A 23,431-nucleotide genomic window follows, 5' to 3' on the forward strand; every position below is an offset into this window, starting at 1 on the left:
TTCCCTCTCATCCTGTCACTTGTTACTTGGGAGAAGAGACCAACCCCCATCTGGCTACAGCCTCCTTTCAGGCAGTTGTAGAGAGCAATAAGGCCCCCTCCCTGAGCCTTGTTTTTTCCAGCCTTAACAACCCCAGCTCCCAAGCTGCTCCTCATGACTTGAGCTCCAGCCCCATCACCAGCTCCACTGTCCTTCTCTGGACACTCTCCAGAGTGTCACTGTCATGTACTGAGGGGCCCAGAATCTGAGATGTGGCCTCTCCAGTGCTGAGTACAGGGAGAAAATCACTGCCCTGGTGGTCCTGCTGGCCGGCCACACTATTGCTGATGCAGGCCAGGATGCCACTGGCCTTCTTGGCCACACTCTGGGGCTCCTGTTCAGCCACTGTCAACCAGCACCCCCAGCTGCTTTTCCACTGGGCAGCTTTCCAGCCACTCCGCGTCCCTGCCTACAGCAATGCATAGGTAGATCTGCATAACAAGCTGAGACACTGAAGTTACCTGACAGGTGTGTAAGTTTTGGTTTTTTTTGTCCCAAAGCTGTATAACAAAGGATGAAAAAAGCTGCAGCAGATCAAGGGAGTTAAATGATAAACCCAGGTTCAGATACAGTAATCCAGGAGAAGCCAAAGTACAGAACTAAGAAAAAAAAGACCCAAGGAGGGGGGAGGAAGGAGGCTGGTAAGGAGAGCTGTAACGGCCAGGCTTAGGAAGCACGTTTAAGTCAGCTCTCAGCCTACATTCCCACACTTGTTTTCCCTCAGGAAATGTTGGGCTATAGAACAGTGTGTCACACTTAGGAAAACTGCTTCTAAAATGCATATAATGTATGTTTGGATAAGTTAGAGCCCCCAGCTGTATCCAGACTCCTGCTGTTATTTTTGTCATTCCATAGAAGCTGCTATACAGTTTGTTCTAAGGACGCTGAATTGCCAAGACCCAGGTTTCCCAGACATACCTGAACATAGATGCTCTACACAGGACATCTGTTACTTTTGCTACTGGCCAACATCTTCAACTCTGGGTGATCTTCCAGGAAGAAATGTTTAACCTCACCCCTGTGGGTACAGGTACACTCAGGGCAATATGACACCAAAGAACCAAGTGATTGAGGCACGCTGCTCAGCCAAATTCCAACACCAACTACTGAAAAGCAATCAAATGCAGCTATTTCACTTTAGAGAAGTGATGTCCATGCTGACTCAAAGTAACTGCTTACCTGTTTGGTTCAGCACATAAAAAATCCCAGTAAGAAAAATTTGAGGAAATCAAATTAAAAATGAGGACCTGAGAAAAAGAGTCACAATGACCTGGCCTGTCAGTTTGTCCCAAAGCTTTGAACCTCTGAAGCCACTTGCAGACTAATCTGGAAGAGTAAAAGTCTTCAGGGATTCATTACATTCTCTGTAGGTTCAAGGGGTAAGGGGATGGGTAGAGATCAGCAGCTGGATAAAGGACACAACCCCCGCTCCCACAAGCAGAAAGGCAGAACCAAGGAGAACCCCTCTGAGTACTGCTGCTTGAGGTTAGTTGTAGGGGAAGATACAGTCAGGGACCAAGGGCATACAGCACAGAAAGACACTGTTCATAATTTCCACTGCTGTGGAACAACTAATTTTTAACTGCCAGACCAGAAAAACATGGCAGAAGTTCTTTGTCTGTGGCAATTAAGAAAAACGGCACATCTCAGCACTTTTAATTAACATTGCTGCTTGAGGCAGAACCATTTCAGTCATCGTCAGGATAACACCACTGCCTTAAGCTGTTGTTGAAAACCACTGAACCAGAACATTTGGGTTCGGAAGGTGCAGGCAGTACATTCTCACTGCTTCAGAACAGCTACTGCACACTACTGCCAGCTCTCAGTGGGGATAAAGCCTCTCTGGCCATCACATTTCTGTCAGGCACATATTCTGTGAGGCACGAAGTCTGCTAAGATAGAGTTCATTGGTTTCCATACACATAAAAAGTGAACTACAAAGTGAATGGTGTACTAAAGAACCAACCACACAAACTGAAGTGCCACATTCTCAAAAAGGCTAAGAAATGAATACTTAATATGCATCAAAGATTTTATTTGCATTAACTGAAGATTCAAATATTAAAATAAGTCTATATTAAATTATAATATTAAATATGCTTTAAATACAATAAACTAAATGTGTTTAGTTTTGAAACAAAGGGAACAAAAATGATTCAGAATGCAATACAATTAATGACACCAGAGGACAGAATAAGGACTTTTAATATGTAGTTCCACAAGATGTCAACTCAGCACTGTTTACTTTAAGAAGAGGTGGCCTTTTAATTGATGCACAAACCCCATGTTACATAAACTTAGTAAGGTATCTCTCAAGAAGCTCAGTTAAATCCTCATTTATGTAGTGATCAAAACTCCTTTGGTAGCTCTTTTTCAGAATGAAACACACCAGCAGACAGATGAGGAAAATAAACAGTCTTGCAAGTATTACCAGAAAAGGTGTCTTCCTTATAGTTACAATTATCTAACAGACCTACAGTGTCTTTCACTCTAATTCAAATCAACTTACATATGTACAATATGTAACAAAGTACTCACAAAATCCTTAGTCTTTCAAGACAAAAAGCTATGCTTTCCCAATATTGAGACCATAAAAGTATTTTTTTTAAAAAAGGTTTTGTTTTCTTAAAGTGGAGCACACTGTACAGTAGGTTCCCTGGATGTTATTTTCAAGGCAGAATTGAATGTTACAGCAATTACAGAAACAGTGAAATACACCTGCTGCCCTAAAATGAGGTAGGGCCTCTGACTCAGATCTAATCTTTGCCACCCAAGCCAGCAGAAGTAGTAGTAATAGAACAATCCATATTTTAGCTAAATAATCCAACAGCTCAGTACACACATGAATGCAGTTGTCCTCTTGGCACTTCAAGGATCTCACTTCAAAACCTGATTTATCCAAACCAGACTGAAGTTTGCAATAACTTGGAAGAAAATTAACTGAACACAAGTTTAAGGGTTTTCATGGTGCAAAACTTCCAAACTTCAGTGTATTTCAACAACACTGCTTACACATACATGTTCATCAATGAAGGGTTTTAAAAAAGTTACCCAAGTTGTCACTGTAGCTAAAGAATGCAGCATTTAGGGACTTTATGGATGCAGTTAGGAACACCTAAATGAAGAAACCAGACTTGCATCCATCGCAGAAGTATTTCTCACACAGGTGATTTTACCTTTCCATCCAACTCCAATGACACTGTTAAACAAAACTGTAAAACTAAATTCTGAAGAACCCAAGAGAACAAAAGATTAACTAAAGGGTAAAAAAAACCCAGGACATTTAAAATTAGTAAGAAGTCTTGACAAAGGCAATCAATTAACATGTCATTTTGCTGCTTTTCCACAGCAGTGCATGCAGCTGGTTGAATAATATACATCAACCTGAAATCTGCCAAAACAAAAGTCTGGAACAGCATAGGTATTTGGTGTCCTGAAGATATATGTGGATGATTTTGGTTTTTATTTTTTTGCCTTTTAATTTCTTAAAAATAAAACTATTTCTTCTTTATGCAACATAGTGGTACTGATTGGGGTTGTCTTTGTCTCTCTCCATATAGTCTCTGTCAATGAGAGATTCAATTCTCTTTTTCAAGTCTCCAGGCTACAAGAAAAGATGAGATTAGTGTAACAGTTAGTAATATAAAGGCAAATATATTTTTTAAAAATACTGCTAAAAACTACGTAAGAAATGCACCACAGTATATAATTAATGTACTATGGATACTCTGGCTTCTTTCTCTTCACATAATACCTTAATCTTTATGTTTAATTCTATGATATTTCACATTTCTTGCTCTTAGACAAGCTGAATAGAAAAATATATTACATATATTTAGATAAATCTAGGATGGTTTGACAAACAAAAACATAAGTTACCTTTACAGGAAATTTCAGCTGATTATACAATTCCGAAACAAGAAGATTATGACCAAGAGTCTTTCTCATCTTCATTATTCGTACAATAGCAGCATCAATCTGGTATTGCCTGTCCTGAAATACTCTTTCAGTTGTGCTGACCTGTTCCTCAACCTGAAGAACAATACAACACCACGAATCATATCACCTTCTGCTACTAGTTTTTATTAATTACATGTCTATAGTTAACCTTTGCAGTAAAATGAAATTCATGCATTCTTACTCATTCTTGAGACAGATGCACACATTACTGCACTCTAAGAGCTAAGTGATTCTGAAGTACTGCTAAAGCAAGTAAAAGAGAAAATTAACAATAATGTAAAGGAAAAAATAATGTGTCTTATTTTACATTATTTGATAAGTTAAAGTAAGTATTAAAAACTCCCTTCAGATTTCTGAGAGAACACAACAGTTTGACAACTCAAATACAGCATTTTGTGTCAAACTCCAGTGTGACTTTTACGGAATTCAATACACAAAGGCAAAAAAGAAACAAGCCAATGTTAATTAAAATATGTCATCTTGTGTCAAGAATGGAGATTCAGATACAACAAAGATATCCACTGCAGAATCAGGGACTACCCTGACTTTTATAGCCCTCTTACCTGCTAAATATAGAAGTGACATGGTGACATTTGATTCATGAGTTCAATATAGTACCAACACTTCAGCAATACCACAGAAACTTCTAAGATGGACTGAAACTTCTACATCCTTTTAGTTTAATATATAGGCATTTAAATTTGCAAGTGCAAGAAGCAACCTAAGTAGTTTTCAATTTCAGTGATTTTAAAGTCTTTATTGCCTCTCTGAGTCATCTTGACTACTCTAAAAATTAAATAGCCTTTAAAATTAAATATTCCTTTCTTTATATGCAAAAATTACAAGAGATTATGTCTTTCCATATGGGACATGTAGATAAACAGTTAATACATAAACTGAATGAATGCAAAAAATACGTACTGTTTCTTTCATTTGAATCTGGTTGATCTTTATTCTAAACAATTTATGCTTGAAATCACCATTAAAGATGAATTTATCTCCATCTTCTACCTCCTTGCCCTTTGGATTTTTAATCAATACTCGTGCTTTCCCGCAAGCTAAAGACTGCAAGGTTCTTCTTAATTCACTGTCCTCTGTGAAGGAGTTCAAATATGGGAGAAAGCAGAACAAAACATTTACATGAAGCGTTTTATGTGATTAATCTAGAAATAAAATTGAAAAGCTAGTGGTTTTATGTTAATACTTTCTTCCAACTAAGTTCCAATTAGAAAGTAGCTCACAGCCTTCATACTTCATCTCATCTTTCACAGGTTAAGTGCTGAGAGCACACACAGGATTATATAAATCATAAAAGACAGACTTAAGCTCATATCAGTGAGTTTTCCATCCAAAATAGTTTCAGAAAAGACTTCACATTAACACAAACTTAGTTCTATTGCTTTAGTTGTGTGGTAGTAACAGAACTTTATACCAGAAAAGGTCAGTATGACAAGAAACTCAAGCCCCTTATTTTAGTGTTTTTGTCACACAGCAGAAAACATATAATAGAATAAAATTACAGACATCTAAATTGACAGGAAGATGTTTTGTGGGAGGGTAGAGCTGACAGCTGTTATAGTCAAACTTCCCCCAAAACAGGAAAGTAGTAGACACAAGTATGTGAGGAAAACTTTACCTAGTAATATTTAAGGCTTAAAAGCATTTAGAGAAGAAGATAAAATGAAGTCTTAAACATTCTAATAATTATGTAGCAAAGTCTTGTATCAAGATTTTGCATTGAAACAGCCTCTGCAGTCTCTATAATACTTTATTCACAGAATAAAACTATCACTAAATGTGTTGGATCTCCTGAACAGTTTTAGTCTAAAAACTGAAAGAAAGGTTTTGCAATCTAGTGCTGAAGTACAGCTGAGTAAAAGATTAACACTACTGCTATTTTTAAAATACTTAAGCTTTCACACAGAGCAACCTTTTATTTTTTTTTAAGCTTCTAACTGTTCTATGATTTCTAAAAAAACCCCTTTAAACCATGTGGGCTAAACAGGCATTTATATTGTTTGAGACATTTTGTGTGTTTCAACCTCAGTAAATGCAGATTGTTGTGTTTTTGTCCAAACACAAGGATGCTGTTAAAACACTATGGAGCTTTGCAGGTCAAGTCACAGGTTACAGTATGCCCAAGGGAAGGAATTTACAATTACCTATCAATCCCTGAAGTAAAAGCTACTACAGCTCCTAGCGGCTTCCTTGATAATAAGGCAAGTAAGAACATGGAGTGTATTTGGACAACACATCTCAAAGCAGCACAATTAGCAGAGAGAAGGTGAACATTCTTTCTCTGAGTAACAGTTTATGCATTTTCTCACTGTCCTAATGTACCAGGGACAATCTCATTAAAGAGACTGAAGGTAGTTTATTTTAACAGTGACTGGAAAACACAAGTTCCAACCATGGCCAGTTAATCCCTACAAGAAAAATGGAGAGGGACTTGTAAATTTACAAGACCATGTAGTGACGTGGACAAGGGGGAATGGCTTCAAACTGAAACAGAATAGATTAGGTATTAGAAAGAAATTCTTTATTGTTGAGGGTAGTCAGGCACTAGAACAGGTTGTCCCGAGAAGTTCTGGATGCACCTTCCCTGGAATTGTTCAAAGCCAGGCTGGGTGGAGCTCTGAGCAACCTGGTGTAATGGAAGGTATCCCTGCCCAGGGCAGAGGGCTGGAACTAGATTATCTTTAAGATCCCTTCCAAGCCATTCTGTGACTCTAAGCCATTCATCCTGGCCTTCCAGAAACCCTGTGGACCATGAACTGTCCTTACTACCTAAGTCTCTATACCTAAATTTCTCCATAGGGGAGAGAAATACAGACATGGTGCTCAGTGCAGTGACATATAAGTAGCTCCCAACTATCAATTCCAGCCAGGTGCCTTAAGAACAGTCTACTGAATTCCTTATTCTGTGCTATAATGGAATGGATTTCCATGCAGCAGCTTTATCAGTTGCTGTCAGGCAGCCAGAATGCAAGCTCCAAGGGACAGCAATCCAAGATGAGAAAGCAGGACTTGGATCAGGGCTTGCATGAACCTGTGTTTGTTCTATAAACATTGTACTCCAACCTATTGAGTCTCTCCAGACTATCCTGATGATTACTATCACTGGCATGGATTTTCTTCAGCTCCCTTACCACTAACGGAGAGGATGACTAAGCAACTTGAAGCACTGACACTGAGACAATGGAGCTGTACTTCCTTCTCCCAGGCTGTACTTCCTTCTGCAATGCATCATTCTGACCTGCAAGGATTCTTGCTATCTCCATTTTACAGTATTTTAGTAAATATATTACAATATTTTAGTACTTGTATGGGCTCAAATTCTCTCAGATACTGCTGTATTAGGTTGATCTTAAGTTTCACACGTGAGGGACTATAGGGTATAAGCTGCTGATTGATGCAGAACTTTCAGAGAGTAGTGATGACAGTGTTTTGGCTAACTATTTCAAGAAAGTGTAAGAATTTGGGGGGAAAAACCCATCCAAGAACATAAAAACACAGAAGACAGATACCGCAGATGGTTAAAAGGGAAACTGTACTCTTCCTCAGTTTTCTTGGTCCTTCAGGTTCAAAAGTACAGGGGCAGGCAGCTATGAAGTACACACCCAGCACACACTGCTGCTCTGAACACATCAGACCTGCTGTGAAGGGGCACCCCAGCAACAGTAATGGGCAACAGGCAGGTGAGCTCTCACAACAGTTCCACTGAAAATACTCTCTTGAATCACCCCCAACTGAAAGGGAGCAAAACTAATCTGTACACAGAACAGTCTTTATCACCATTTAAATTTTAAGAATTGCAATGATATATTTTGTAAATCTAATAGGTTGTTAGGAGTATCACATGCCACACAGCTCTTACTAATAATTTTGTGAAGCATCCATTTTACACACTAAGAAAATATACTAAGAAATACCTGCAGTATGTTTTCCTCATCTTTTGTTGTGTGTATGCTATTGGAGCATAAAGTTAGGCCTAACAACCATGACAAATTTCTTTAAATTAGGCCTTTACATACCAAATCATAATTGGCAATCACTTGACAAATACATTTAAGAATCAGAAAGTATTCTTCTTACCTACGCCAGTGGCCATTTTAATTTCTTCAAAACTGAATTCATCCCCTTCATTAAACATAAGCAATACTAATGTCTGAAAGAGCGATACTTGAAACTCCTTCTTCCCCTAAAAGAGAAACAACAAATAATAGTAATATTCAGAGAATTTTCAGTTGTACCCCCTACATCTGACAGTTACAGAAAGTATACACTAATTTTTCTATTTCTACAAGAATGGATATGCATTTTAGAATGCCTGGCACACAGAAGAATCAGACTGAATGTAGTATTGAGGAAACAGGATATTTTTAAAACCTCTATTTTTTTTGCTCTTCTAACAGTAACAATACAGTACACAGCAGAAGCTTGTTAGAATGGCCTGGTATTTACTTCACATGTTTATTTTAGTTACAATACATGAAATTTTGGTGTTGCCACCATCAATAGTGAATTTCTCTGTACTTTATATTCACAATGAGTTAGTAAAAGAATTCAAGGGTTGTTCTGTCTTTGCTGTGGCTCACTGAAGCTGCACTATTACAAGGCAAGATACTGCATGAGACAAAACAAAACTACATGAACAAACAATGCAGTTATTTAACAGTTAAATAATTCAACAAGCATTTAAATTTTAACCACAGCCATCACATGACTAACACCCTTCAGTCTCTTTTTGTATGTCAAGCATACTAAAAGCATCACCAGGATTTCTACAATCAAAACAATTCCAGATTAAAGATAAAAAATGCTGTGTTCTTTTTCTTGCTTTAATTTCTTGCTTTATTACAACCTAATTTATTTGAATGAGCAACAATTCCTATCAAATGAATATTACCAAAAGGTATCACTGTTGTCTTGTTAGCTAGGTAGTATTTCAGTTTAATTATAGAAAGCCTACTTTCTGTACAAAATAATAGTATTGACGTGATTGTTCCTCCACAAAAATGTTACTACCTTTATAAAAAAATACAATACATTACTAGATTCCAAATAATTGACTTAAATTTTAACCCAACAGGCAAAGCATTATACAAGCAAACTTACTTCCTTAAATTCTGCCTTTAGGACAGCATGTCCTAAAGTGGTCTGCCACTGAAGTTTTCGACCACTGTGTTTTCCCAGGTAAAAGGTTTTAAATACCTCTTGAAGTTTTATCATCTGTAAAGAAAAGAGAGAAAAACATTAGCATTATACCAGTGCAGTGATACCAAATGACTTCACACATATAATTCCTTTATTTTCCTCAACCACGTTGAGGAAAAAAAAGCCACAGAAAATAATAGGCTCTTTTGTGGGAAAAACTTAATCCAAAGAGGAAAATTCTGCTCTCAAGTACATTGGTACTATTATACACATAAGAAAGCCTCAATTCAAAAATAACTGAATTTTCCTTGGGTTTTTATCTTGCTTTTGTTTTAAATAACAGTAAAACTCCCTGTAAAGGGTTTTAAACCTCAGAAATAGATACTGGTTTTGTCCTGGACTTTGAATCTGACCTAGAAATCATGGGACAAAAAGCATACATCTCACACCTTTACACTGGCTAGTACCATGTGCTCTTAAGTTCTTCCTGTAAGTTGTGGATGGAATGGAACTCCAGTCCAATTCCACTAACTTTATGCTCTCTTACTTCCAAGTAAGGGGCTTCAACCCCTCCATTTTCATCGCAGATTGCTCAGGCTGGATCTTTCAGAAGTAGTCTGCCATGGAGGAAAAGATACCTCAGAAGCAAGAGCACAAGACCTTCCATATCTTTCAAACTGAGTGGGAACCCCATTATCACCTCTGGCCCCTGAAGCACTTCCCACACCTCCAGTCAAGCAAGGTATTGTAGGGGACTCCAAATACACATTTCAACCTAAATCACTACTGACAGGAGCTTTGCAAAAATCTCTCAACTTGGAAACAATCATTTTGCAGGCAAATACTATTTAAATGCAGGGGCTATTTTCTGTGTGACACATTGCAGGAAACAGGCAGGATCTTCAAAAAAAGGAACGTGCAATAACATAACCATTGACTAGTTCAAAGTGCCTAACCAATGTAGTTAAAGATTGACTAAACTGTGGTGAACAGACCAATTACCAACTTTTAAGTGATTGACTACAATGCTAAGTGAGGCAATTTTATTCCTATTAATATAAATTATTATAAAAAACCCCACACTAAGTGAAATAATCATCTGAATAAGGTGGATTTTATCCGCTGCATTTTATTTTTTGCAATTCTGGAATCTTTAAAACTACATAAACCCCTTAAATATCTAGCAGAAAAACGTAAAATGAAGGACATTATTTCACCCTGTGACAATGATTCCATTCTGTAAAGTGCATTTATAAGAAGAATTCAAACACTAACCTCAGAATTTAGGTGGACTTCCATAGGTGTATAAGTTGGCCAATATCCCATAGTTAAAATATTTACTGTCAGGTCTATATTTCCTGGGTCACTTTGGTTCTGCATATACTAAAATACAAGAGACAAAAATTATTTAAGTATACTATCTACATACTAAATTAGAAAATGTATACACTTAAATTAGAAATTTAGGGTTAGTATAACAATAAAAAATTCTTACAGGCCACATGCTTGTTTGGACATGCTCTACTAGGATTTTGAGTAACTTTCTAATGACCCAACTTCAAAACACAGCAAGCAGGTGGGAGTCCAAAGAAAAGATCAACATGCCTTGAAATATCCTAGACCACTGTCTATACAGGGTGCTAAGGTCAAAGAAACTTTAATCACATGCAAATAAAGAAGAAAAGCTTTTGATCAGAAGCCATGGCAAGGACTACAAGATGAAAAGGATCTCTTTGGACTTCTACATCTGCTAGACAAAACTTTTTCATATAATTGGGGTAGAGCATCAGTCAAGCCAGACTGCAAAATCTGGGAGAGAAGAGTCTCTGCAGTATTTTATTACAGGCATTGTCCTGGGTCAGATCTCTAACCCCGCACCCTGACTTCAGTAAGGCCCCAAAACAAGTACCCAGGGAGAAATGCAACAACACAGTGAGCATATACAGTATTTCCTGAAAGCATTCCCTCAGTCACCAACAGCTTGGAAACTTTGGGGCTGAGACATACACTGTTTCTGTGCACTTAACGACCTTCAGGGAGTTTCTCTGGTGTGAGCCAATCACAAAAAATTCATTAGAGCAGCAGCAGTTTACAGAATGAAGGATACAGACTTTCACACATGTCAGTCAACTAAATTACTATGTGGTATTTAGACCGATTTACTTAAAAAGGAATCAAAACTGTAAAACTATTGTATACAATAAATAAATTCTGTTGTATAAACAGAACTGTAAGTAGACATTATTATTATTACTAGGACCTGCTCAAAAGCTGTTTTGTTTAATTTTAGCTTAATCCAAGGTATAACACAATTAAATGCCTCCCCGTGACTGTGAAAAATTTAGTATACAAACAAAAGCTAAACGTACCTGCTTAAACTGTACCATGACATCTTTGGACAGTTCCATGTCCTTGAACATGCCCTCCAGTTTGCTGGTAAAAGCAGCACCACATTCTGTCTCACAAAAAAAAGCAAAGATCCCACAATTACAAAGAAGCACAGAACAAGTGATAAACATTTAACCTGAGACAGCTGAGCCACATTTACCAGGTTACAGAGCACCCACAAATAGGTACATGTTTTCAGGATTTTGCTCCTCTGTAGGTATATTAAATAAACCAGTCTCATACCAAGGAAGTCTGCCCAATAGTTCTTGCTGAGCATAATGAAAGCTGTTATAAATACATACACACATACATATACACACACACCCCCCTAAGTATTTAAGTAAGAACTGTTCAGGTATTACTTAAAATCTGGCTTATCACTTCCTAAAAGCATGAGAAAATAGGGATTCCAAGTTGCATGCCAAAAAGTAATATAACATTAATACATCTGAAGACACCTACCATGCTTAAGCTTTGACAACATGGACTTCTCAGCATCTACTGATGCACTTTTTCCGACCAGCAGTCTTTTGGCCAAGTCTTTCTTATAAAATGCCTCAAACACATCTTTCCCTGTAAGGAAATTGAAACAAAAAGTAAAGTAAAATTAAATGATACATTCTCTCCACATCACTGCCCTTCAGGTTTGTGACATGAGCCTTTCTCATGAAAAGCTGATGAGCAGAACAATATTAACTATGCAGCAGTGAATAAAAACACATAGACAACTTGTTCTTTTTATATTTTAATAATTTTTAACATATTTTGCAAAATATTTACTTCTTTCTTTCTTATTTCTCCCCCAGGAACTTGGGCTGCCTTGTATTTCCCATTGGAGCAGCTGCAAAACACAATAAATTACTCCGGAGTCCAGAAGAACATTCTCCCTCCATTGGTCTGATTTATTAAGGGGGGGAGGGCAGGGGGAGCTTTTCTATGTATTAAAGAATATACTTTAAAAGCCTAACGTGAAAAAAAATTTAACCGAAGTCTTCTTACTTGATTTGCCAATAGACTTGAAAATGAAGGAGTCATACAGATACCCACAAACTTTCACACCTTAAACCCAAGCTTCTCCCTATTGACAGTACAAAGATATCAGCAAGGTGTTTCCCTTTTAAGAGGAAGAAATTCACTGTAACTCAAGCTACTGTTCGTGTTGCCTGCAATAGCCACTTGCAATTCCTTGCAAACACCTTCCAATTTAGTGCTTCTTATGATAGTCTTCTTCCTTGCCCATCCTGTCCTGGTGAAGTGATGTTTCATGAACCAGCTCCATCAAGATATTATCAAAAAGGCCAGTGCTCAGAAACTACCTAATTATCATCTGCTTTTAAAAGAGCTCTTATGTACTAGACAGTTCAAAATAAAATTTCCGCTTTTAGCTCAGTACTACAAAAAATATGAAGAGTTGGTGAAAGTTTCAGATTAACAGAAATTAATCTCTTAGGCTGACAAGCTGCCAGTACAACTGTTTTCATTCACCATCTCCATCTGACAAAAATGATGCAATTATGATTCAATTATGCAAATGATACTACTTTATGACTTGACTTTCCCATTATATTGTACTTGTTGGGGGTTTTTTATGAGGAGAGAACCCCACAGATCTCAAACAAACTAATACCAAATTGGGTAGTTCCTGCTATTCCATCCCCACCCAGGACACACATTCCACTTCCCTCAGAACAGTGACCATGTATCTGTATTGGACTGGACCACTGGTTTTTAGGGTATCTAGAAAAAAAAAAATCTCCTAACACATTCAAGGATTTTGCTCAGATAGAGACATACATGAGGGAAGTGCATTTCAAAGGCAGTGAAACTCAGCAGTTAACACTTTTTGCTACTATTCTGAGCCCTTCTCTGTGTTCCTTCTTAGCCATGATGAGAAAAGTCAAAAGAGAAGTTGCCGGGTTTTCATGCTTTGTACCTACAACATACATAAATGGATAGGAAAGAGGAAGTCTGTACTGTCATTAGAGGAAAGGTTGTGGTTATAGACATGGTTAATTTATGTAAAAAACTTCCAGCAACACCTCTAACTCTTAGGTCTCCACTCACAAGACTCTGAAAGGTCTGTAACTTGCCAATCTCCACAGAACTATTTGTCCTCCCCGGTATATTTATTGTGCTGCTTCAGGTGTAAAGCAACCTGAATTAAAGACCAAGTTGAGCAGAAACTGTTGCTGAAAAAGATCTCTTACATTCAGAGGAAAGCAGCCCTGCTAGTAGCAAGGGGAACAGTTTTAATTGCATCAACAGTGAACCACTATTTCTTACCATGAATGAATCTAAATATGATCATGATTTTGTCAAGGATTCTTTCCAGTTCTTCATCTGTTGCTTCTTTATTACCAGCTCTTAATTTGGAATCCACATATTTTGCTACAAATAAATAAAATTATGTAACAGCTTAAAAAAAGATCAAAAATTACCAACTTAAACAACTCCTGCTTGAAATATTACTGTGTTAATTACTACTGTATGTTAAAATATAGGATAAGTGCTAAATTTTCTGTTTTCCCTTTTCCCATCCCTATGTTCAGTGGAATGACAGAGCCCTCCTGTATTAGCGGCATAATGGAAAAGTACTGCAAAAAGGAATAGTCCAAGGCAAAAAATGAGCAGAGTATAATAATTAAAATTAATGCATTTGAAATATTTGTGTTATAGTCATAACAAGCACATTATTTGTTGAAAGACAATGTTCTGGAAGTGTACAATGTACATGAATGTATTTTATGAGAAACAAACAAACAACAAAGAGGACTATATTTTTGTAGACCTTTACCATGTCTCTCATGCTCCTTGGCAGGAGCACATTAAAATTTAAACAAAAGCAATGCTTTCCAGTTAGTAGTTTCAGAATGCCAGAAATAAGGTTAAGCCTTGAGTTTAGCTAAGTATTCATTAAGCCACATTAGTATCCTTATACAACCTTCTGTGTAAGAAGAAAACCTTTGTGGGAGCTGGAACACCATGATCCACAAATGACAACAGCCCATATCATGGCTTTAAACCTGTATCACTATGTTGTGCAATCTGTCCTACATAAAGCTGATTTTAGAAGGAAGACACAAAAGCCAAATAAAGGCAAAAGAAAGTACAGAGGAAAAACAAACAAGCAAGGAGCAGGATCCTCTTCCTGATGTAAAATGCCACAGCTCCAGTTTTTCAGTAGGCAATACTGTTAGGACAGCTTTTGCCAGATGAGGGATAAACAAAATAATAGTATTTTTAAAGTATTTGTTATTATCTTTCCCCTTAATAACCACTAGTTCTCCTGTCAAGATAGTGGGTTTTTTTCCCCCCTATTAAAACTCCTTGTATCTGAAGGCTTTAAAATTGTCATCCCAACTTCAGCCATCAAGGCAGATGGATGGGCTGTACTTAACTCCTTTTGGAGGGATCCAGAACATCCACAGAACTCCCCTACTACCACAATTAAAGCCAGTTCCCCTCTACTTGCCACAGCTGCTCTTTCCCCATGACCATTTACTCCCGTGGCAGCCCCAGAGCTCCACTGAGCAGTTGTTAGCAGCAGGCCCCGTGCAAGCAGCAGAGCACAGGGACAGGAGGGTGATGTGCTGCGCCAGACCCCCTAACAGCACACCCAAGCTCTCGGGCCCGCCACGCACCCGGGTTAACGCTCGCCTCGGATCCCAAAACCAGTGCCTAAAGCAGGATGCGACTGCACCGCTGTTGCACTGGCACACTCAGCTGCATTATCATGCCTTCTACAGAGTTTTGAAATATTTTACAGAAAAATATTTGTGTACCTATCAATTCTGCAGGCTTATTTGGTCTCTTGTTGATAAATGTTTCAAAGGACTCCTTCATCAAGTTTATAAATTTTTCATTTTTCTGAAAGCACACTTCTATGATATGGTCCACTTTATCCTTAAAATCTAGTAGCTCTTGCACCATATCCTTGTCTTTTTCAGGATTAACCACTATTGTTGTCCCAAAGTTCTGTAAAACAAACACTTTTGATAGTAAAATACTTCAGAGTGCTACCTATCTCCCCCAACAGACATTTACCCTCATAAAATTTATCATTAGAAAAAGTAATTTTTTTTACAGAACTACTTATGACTTCAAGTTTTTAAAAAATGAGATGCATTGAAATTTAAAATAAAAACTAGACACACATTAATGGATTTCAAACATTAGTGTTTGATTCAAAGATTATTTACACTTAAGACAAAAGTGAAAAAATAATTAAATAAATACACAGTAGACATGACTATGACATGCAAGTTTACAGTGAGATACAGAACTATGATTCATGTAAAATAAATTAAATGGAAACTGCCTCAGAAATGTTAAGTATAAAGGAAAACTGCACTGTTTTTATTAAACCCACTAGAGAGCTTACTTGATTAAACAGGTAGCAACAATTTAACTGCTGCTTAGCACTCAAAGATTCTCTTTCATCAAGGGCTCTAAACCAAAAAAATCCTAGCTGACTTGCAAGGAAACAAAACTTTCTCATGCACAAGAAACAGTCACAGACCTGACTTCCTCTTCCTGTTCCTACACTTACTATCTTAGAGATACAACACCATTTGTTTAATGAACCAAAATATCCTGTAAGGGAGGATTTTTACCTACCGGACAATTTACATTTGCTTAGTAACACCGATCAGTGCTCTGGACAGAATGATCACTTTTCCAAGGTGAGAAAAAGGAACATCAGCACAGCAAAAGCAAAACAGTATTCAATTGGTATATTTTCACCAACTGAAGTATGTCAGCCAAAAACATTAAAAGAGATAGGGGAAAATCTTTCTCCAGCCTCAGAATTTCCACTGCGTTATCTAATTAGCCACTGTCATCTTTCATGGAGATCTCTCTCAAGTTCCCTTTCAGAGTAAAGCTGAACACAAGGCTCCCAAGGCCCTTAGATTCAACAAGTGTATCACAGAATCACAGAATGGCTTGGGCTGGAAGAGACCTCTGATGATCACCTAGCCCATCAGATCGTTCACTTGTCACAACTTCCCCTTCATTAACACAGTATTTGGGCATCTCACAGTTTCCATCAGGTACATTTATATATTGCAGAGCTTTCTCCCCCATTCTGCAAACTGCAAACCAAGATACAGAAAGCTAAATGGCACCTCTGAAATCACAAAAAGGTGACTACAATGGAGCACAGACCTTTACCACAGTAACTTGGCTCATAAGATACACATTAGGAGTCCTTGAAGCCTCTCTTTACTGTCACACAATGTTTTCAAGGAGGAGATTTACTGACACTACAGAAAAGGTCTTCTATGTTTTTGAGTATGTACAAAACCATCTTAAAGCTGTAAGAGGTCTGATTCTGAGAGATACAGGGTATGATAAGCCAATTTAACAACTTCCTGTTGTGAAAGGACAGGTTCCTTTCCTGATTTTCTACCCGTCTTAAAACTCCTGCTTCTTTCTTTTGACCAGCACATGGACTTTTCTCTGAGTCTCTTTAGCTCACTAAACCTGGGATGAAACTGACCTTGCCCAGGTATTGTGATAAAACAGATCACAGAAGATCCTATAGAGTGTGGCAGGCAGCACTAGGATTAAGAGAGGAGCCTGATCTGGGAGAAAGGAAGAAGAAAGATGATGCTCCTCAGCCACAGCAAACCATTCAACTGGGCAACACCCTAAGGTGTAAACTCCACCTCAGTTCTGGGGGCAGATGGCAACCACGTTCCACTCCCATGAGCTGCAACACTGGTGGGTCATGCTGAACTCCAGACATAGGTGTGCAGAAAAGGCACCTCTGGAATTAACTGATGTTGTGCACTTAGTCCTGAAGGTTGATGAACACATGGGCAATCCAAGGGAGAGCCACTCCATCAGGAATTATCAACTCCAGGGAGAAAAATCTTCTGTGAAGCTTTCCTGCCTTCTTGGAAGGGCACTAGAGTACAAGCTCTCTGGGCCAGCATACTACATGGATATCATGCCTAACAAACAAACCCAAAGCATCTAAATGTGACCAATGATGGATTATTTTCAATAGGAGCATTCCCTTCCCAATAGCTTTGACACTCATCAGCACTGCTGTAGGCTGGTTACAAGTAGCACTGCTAACCTGCAGAGGAATAGCGACATCTGATGTTTCACTGGTTTTGCAGGTATGTAAACAGTTGAGTGTATTTGCAGCAAAACAACACACAGTACAGTCCAGCACACTCTGAACACATGTGCATGTGGCTGTATTTAACAGCAAAGCAACCAAAAACATCCTGTATAACATTCGAACTTATAAGGAAAGCGATTTCCAAGTAGAAATTTAAAACCAAAGCAGGTGTTGCTGTTTCTCATCATGGGATTGTTACTGAGGGGGGAAGCATTAACATCCCTCCCATATTTACTTAGAACAGAAGTTCGGTGATACACCTACATGTTATTCTTGGCTCTGACAGAAGAAATTTCTAACAGCACAAATTTTTACGTTAATGATAGATCTTTGAAATACCTTGATGTATTCACTCCAATGCTGCAAAAGGATCTGCTGCCCACCTTTTACCCGGCTGAACAGCTGGTACGTCTGGGTCAAGTCTGATATTCTATTTTCATCAAGCAGGTTATCAAGTCCTAAAAAAAATTAAATTAGAAGAAAGAGCAAATTTGAATACAGTTGCATAAATACAGTTAGAGAAATGTCTATGAAATATAACAAAAGACAAGACCCTCCCTCTGGTGGCCTTAAAACATACAAATGTTGTAAGGTTAAATTTCTGAAAGCAACTGATAAGTCCCCTTGTTTAAACTGGATGAAATTATTTACTGTATACTATTTCAAAAAATATTTCAACTGAAATACTTTCCCAACAAGGTGATGATCGTAAGCCTTTTGCAGAATGGTTATGAAGAGAGCTTGACTTCAAGGGTACAGTTTTATCAAGAACCTCTAAAAAACCCAGAAAGCTAAGTAAACTTCCCTAAATTTAAACTAATGAGAAATACTCTACATGATTTTTTTCCTGTGGCACATGGGGAGCCATGTCTTTAGATCAAGAATGTGCTGGGAACAGCCTATGCTCCTACCAATGGAATGACAAAAGATTACAAATTCCTTTCAAGCAACTTTTGCTTTGTTGATTCACCCTACACATTGGACTAACAAATGGAGAAGTGAAGCTCAAGGAATGTAACAAGCAAATAACTTCATGCACATTTTTCCGTTTGAGAGTATGATGAATGGTAGTTCCAGTGTAATCAGAAGTACACTGTCTGGTGTCAGTTACAGAGGCTTTAGTAATACCGGAGCATAGCATCAAAGATTTATGACATCTTTTTTTAAAAAACAAAAAGGTTGATTTTACACACATTGACAAATCATACCATCAGCACAGCTGACACTGTACAACTGTCCTACTTCACCAAATATGTGTCATTAATGCTAATTTTAAAATGATATTAAAAACTGATTTGCAAATCACTACCAAATTAACCCATATTCTACTATATTCTTCAGCTTAAAAATACTTTCACTATATTGTAACTTGCTTACATGTTCAGAAAGGCAAGCAATGTTCAAGAATGATGTCAGGTAAACTTTTGTCTACTATTTTGAGATTTCCTAAACTTTTGAGATATCAGAAGAACAGACATACTTTAAATGTAAGATAACAGACTACACAGTCTCAAATACAGGGTTTTAGGGCTCTTTTGTCATTGAACACAGAATTAGAATCCTGGAAATCAAAGAATCATAGAAAGGCTTGGATTGGAAGGGACCTTCAAGATCATCTTCTTAAAAGCCCTGGCTGTGGGCAGGGACACCTTCCACTAGACCAGGTTGCTCAAAGGCCCATCCAACCTGGCCTTGAACACTTCCAGGGATGGGGCATCCTGAACTGGGCAACCTGTTCCAGTGCCTCACCACTCTCATAGTAGAGAAATTTCTTCCTAACATCTCATCTTGGATCTCTCATTTCTTAGTTTAAAACCATTCTACCTTGACCTATCACTATCTGCCCCCTCTTTTTTATAAGCCCTCTTTAAGTACTGGGAGGTCACAATGAGGTGTCCCCAGAGCCTTCTCTTTTCCATGCTGAATAACCCCAGCTCTCTTAATTAAGAGATGCCTATCCCAGTCAAGCATTACCTCCTATGAATTTAAAGACACCAATACACTAACTGCTTTATTATAACCTAGATCATAAAACTTAGCCTTCCCGCTAACTTTAGCTGTGTGACTGAAAAAATATTTAGTCACACATTTGTCAAATGAAAACAACATGCAGCAAAGTCCTCTGATAAAAGGCTTCAGAGAGCTTCCAGAAAGCACTGCCACAGCCTTGGAAAAATCTACTGTACTCACAAAAAAAACCCCCACCAATATCTAGTCAACAGCAGTTATACTAATGTAAGGAAAAAAAAAGGTTTCTTATACAGACTCCACATTTTTAAGCTTTTTTTCTTCCTGTATCAAACTCACTACTGTTGTAAAGTATTTGAACCTTGACAGTGTGTCCCAGCCAAACCATTTTTAGTTATTTTTACCAGAGCCCTCAGAGTGGGACCAGGCTGGAATTACCCTCACTGGCTTCACCTGGCTTTTCCACCTTCAGCTGCAGCACATCAGCCCCAAGAGGGGTTTTTAAGCTCCAGTCTGAAGGTTCGAGAAGCAAGAGGTGGGGTGGGCATATATCTGCTTCCTGATCTTTGCTGTCTTGTTGTTTGGATTTCCTAGACTAACTTGGCTGCTGATCACTGGATGGGTGTTGTTGCTGTTATCATCTTGATGCTGCTTGCCTGGATCAGGAGCCCCACCTGTTAGAGCCCTCAGGAATTCATCAAGGACTGAAAGGTAAACTGTGCTAAAGTGGAAAAGAATTGGGAAAGAAGAAGATGAAAAGCTAAATACCAAGACATCAAGGAATAGATAAAAAAGGACTGTGCCACACTAGATTAAAACCAATCATGTTACCAGAAGAGTGCGTGTGGAGCTCATGGACAAAACAGAGAAACCAATCAAGCAATGTGAGATCTCATGCACAGCAGCCGCAAAATGTGTAAGTACTGTCTTATGTAAAAGCTGCAAAATATATAAGTAGAGTATCATGTAAAGGTTGTAAGATGTAAGAGTAACATGTGTAAGTAAAATGTATAAGTAGTGTATTAGGTAGAAGTTGTAAAAAGTATAAGTAAGAAAACGTATAAGTAGAGTGATATGTGTAAGTAGTACAAGATAAGCAGGTAGAATGTATAAGTAAGCAAAGTATATAAATAGGGTATGATTTCAAAGTTGTGAGATGTGTGAGTGGAGTGTATTTTAAACAACAAGCAGCTTCTGCGAAATCATATTGATTTGTTGATCAGAAGGCATGAGTTCCCGCAGACTACTTCACATGCCTCATCTTAATGAAGAAGACCTACAAAAGGCAGTATCATCTTCTACTTGCAGAGAATACTAAGATGTTATAAGCAAATTAAAACGTGTCCTAGATCAAACAAATACAGAAAATTATGCAATGATAGAAGATTTTTAAACTTTTTTCCAGTGGAGACATACAACACAAGCTGATCCAACAATACTTGAGTCTTAATGCACAGTAACCAGAAAGATAAAAAAATGTAAAAATCTCTGTATTTACATGGATGGTTCATATACATTGTAAACCAAGAAAAAGTTTAGTTTTAAACAAGACCACATACTCCCTGTTTAAGCCACCTGATAAACAAGCTTACCACTGGAAAAGTTACTTAAAAATCATACTTGAATTAAAGAGTAAGCAAAATTGACATGTATCAGCAGGATGTAATTATTCTTACCTTCTGTTTATGATAAGTTTAAGAATAGCTAAGATGAAGTGACCAAGCTCATTTTTATAAATGAGTGAAAAAACAGTGAAACAACCTATCCCCAGGCTAGTTGAGAGAAACTGTGACTGTAAGTCATCTTTAAAGGGGACAAAGGAAGACATGGGAAAGGGTATGTGTAACAACATGAAAGTGTTAACAAACATGGATGTGATGGAGCTTGAAGATACCAGACTACCAGGGACATCTGTTTTGCAACATAAAACACAGATGTAAGGAGAATTTGCTAGAAGATCTAAAACCTAAAATATGGCTACAGCAAGAGAAGGAAAAGATCATTTAAAGTATTAAAAGATCAGGGAATACTGAACAAACCCAGAAATTCAGTGAAAAATGAGAGATTAAAATTTAAGAGGAACAAAGAAATAGCAGTTTGAAGACACTAATGTCTGAATAAGAACTAAGAAAGCTGCAGTTCTTATCTGAAATTGCCAGACAAAACGTAAAGTACAGACAAAGGCATATGAAAGTTCATTGCCTTGAATGCTGCCAGTTCCAGTAACTCATGATTCTTAAACTACACAATCACAAGAGTAAGTGAAACTATTGCACTTGAGCTGTGTGATTATCACATGAAAGAAGCTACAACAGTAACTGCAGCTCCCATTCAGTAGTTTACATAATTCTAGGAAATAAGCAGTTCCAAAGGTTTAATTCCTAAGCCACTGCAAGTCAAAGGAGATTTAGAGGCTTAGCAACCTCTACATATATGGAATTAGATTTTAGACATTTTCTTTCCAAATAAACTTGTCATAGTGGGTGTAACAATCACAGGGTTGGCTTTCTGTGTCTGTGGAAGTTTTTCCCATGGCTGATGTACCTCCTAAAGTAAAAGCTGTGGAATTTATAGCTATTGCAGAGTATGAGAATCCATTGCTAATCAAAGATTACATTAATTTAAAAAAAATACCTTTTTGCAAAATAGCTGATAAGTGTTCTCCTAGCAGCTGCTTCTCCACACAAGCAATCAGTGGTTTCCTGAATTAGGCAAGAAAAATATATTAGAAGCATTAGAGCATAAAGGAGTTGCCCTCTGTCACAGTGTATCTGTGTATAACTCACATTATAATGCAAAGAACCCCAACAATTTTCTACTTAAAATAGAGACTATAAATTAGGACAAAAACATCACATGATAAAAGAAAGACAACAATAAACTATGTAATTAAAAAATAAATTCAGGTTTGAATACTAAAAAGAAAGTCCTTATACAGTAGAAGACATGCTTACGTTGCAAAAGTCAATACAAAAGTATTACTGGAAAAAAGTCATATTGAATTTTGGAAACAAACAAAACAAGAAACTCCAAGGGCTTGAACTCCAAACCGAAACAACACACACAAATGATCTTCAAAATTGAAACTTTCCAAGCATAAACTGAGCTAGAGCCACAAGACAAATTTGCAAAACATTTTAAATTTGTCCTTGAATATCCCATACCTTTTACTTTTATACATTCATTTTAGACAGAACAGAAAAATAATGGAAAGTTTTTCCTTACGTCTTTCATTGCCTAAAAGATGAAGTAAATGCCTGAAGTGCAAAGGGATAATTAATTTTAATGTTTAAACTTCCACCTGCTTACAATGGGACAACAAAAGACCAACGATTTCTTTATGAGTTAAGTTTTATAAAACTGGTTCTCAGAACTTTGACTGAGATTTCCTAGAAAAGAGATGTTCAACCTGGATTGATGGAAGCCTTTCCTGTAGCAGCATACAAGTTTGCTAAAACGGAAGAGTACCTTTGCTAACCCACTCTCTTTCCTGAAACAGCCCATCAGTGACATGCCTGACCTTCCACACAAAACAACAGCTTACGTCCTCCATTTGGAAAGGCTCAGAGAAGGGAGCAGGGACGATCAAAATATGCAGCAGCAGCTACAAGAGAGACAACTGCACTTGTCAAGACTTCTTTATGGGAAGGATATGACTTAGGGATACCATTAACAGGCAGGAAACGGGTGAAGGGAAACTGACTGATCACTTTTCTTTCCAGTGCATGCACTGGGGTCATCAGCAATGGTACTGGGTACCAGAGTTACAAGGAGATACTTTATCTC

General features: G+C 37.7%; 1 protein-coding gene and 1 long non-coding RNA gene across 11 annotated transcripts in view; one reads left to right on the forward strand and one right to left on the reverse strand.

Annotated features, from left to right (window-relative positions):
• Positions 1–2,226: 2,226 nt before the first annotated feature.
• CUL4A (cullin 4A) overlaps positions 2,227–23,431 on the reverse strand; it is a 36,032-nt gene continuing 14,827 nt past the window's right edge. For 3 of the 9 annotated variants that reach the window (XM_048327575.1, XM_048327559.1, XM_048327593.1), the window contains 12 exons: positions 22,280–22,347; positions 18,017–18,135; positions 15,327–15,519; positions 13,828–13,932; positions 12,007–12,117; positions 11,526–11,611; positions 10,432–10,539; positions 9,118–9,231; positions 8,095–8,200; positions 4,921–5,093; positions 3,919–4,071; positions 2,227–3,643 (listed from right to left, as the gene is read on the reverse strand). In XM_048327575.1, coding sequence (XP_048183532.1) covers positions 3,548–3,643; positions 3,919–4,071; positions 4,921–5,093; positions 8,095–8,200; positions 9,118–9,231; positions 10,432–10,539; positions 11,526–11,611; positions 12,007–12,117; positions 13,828–13,932; positions 15,327–15,519; positions 18,017–18,135; positions 22,280–22,347 — 1,432 coding nt within the window. In that variant the 3' untranslated portion in view covers positions 2,227–3,547. Of the gene's footprint in view, positions 3,644–3,918; positions 4,072–4,920; positions 5,094–8,094; positions 8,201–9,117; positions 9,232–10,431; positions 10,540–11,525; positions 11,612–12,006; positions 12,118–12,147; positions 12,386–13,827; positions 13,933–15,326; positions 15,520–18,016; positions 18,136–22,279; positions 22,348–23,431 lie in introns of those variants that run through there. The other 6 variants (XM_048327567.1, XM_048327583.1, XR_007208108.1 and 3 more) reach the window with 6 other exon arrangements.
• LOC125337688 lies at positions 6,660–13,918 on the forward strand. Of its 2 annotated transcripts, none has more exons than XR_007208117.1 (3): positions 6,660–7,697; positions 9,092–9,898; positions 12,351–13,918. It is a non-coding gene; the product is annotated as an uncharacterized LOC125337688 (long non-coding RNA). The 2 variants fall into 2 exon arrangements; XR_007208118.1 differs by having other exon boundaries at positions 9,744–9,898.

This window comes from Corvus hawaiiensis, chromosome 2 (genome assembly GCF_020740725.1).
Source record: "Corvus hawaiiensis isolate bCorHaw1 chromosome 2, bCorHaw1.pri.cur, whole genome shotgun sequence".
NCBI classification, from domain to species: domain Eukaryota; kingdom Metazoa; phylum Chordata; class Aves; order Passeriformes; family Corvidae; genus Corvus; species Corvus hawaiiensis.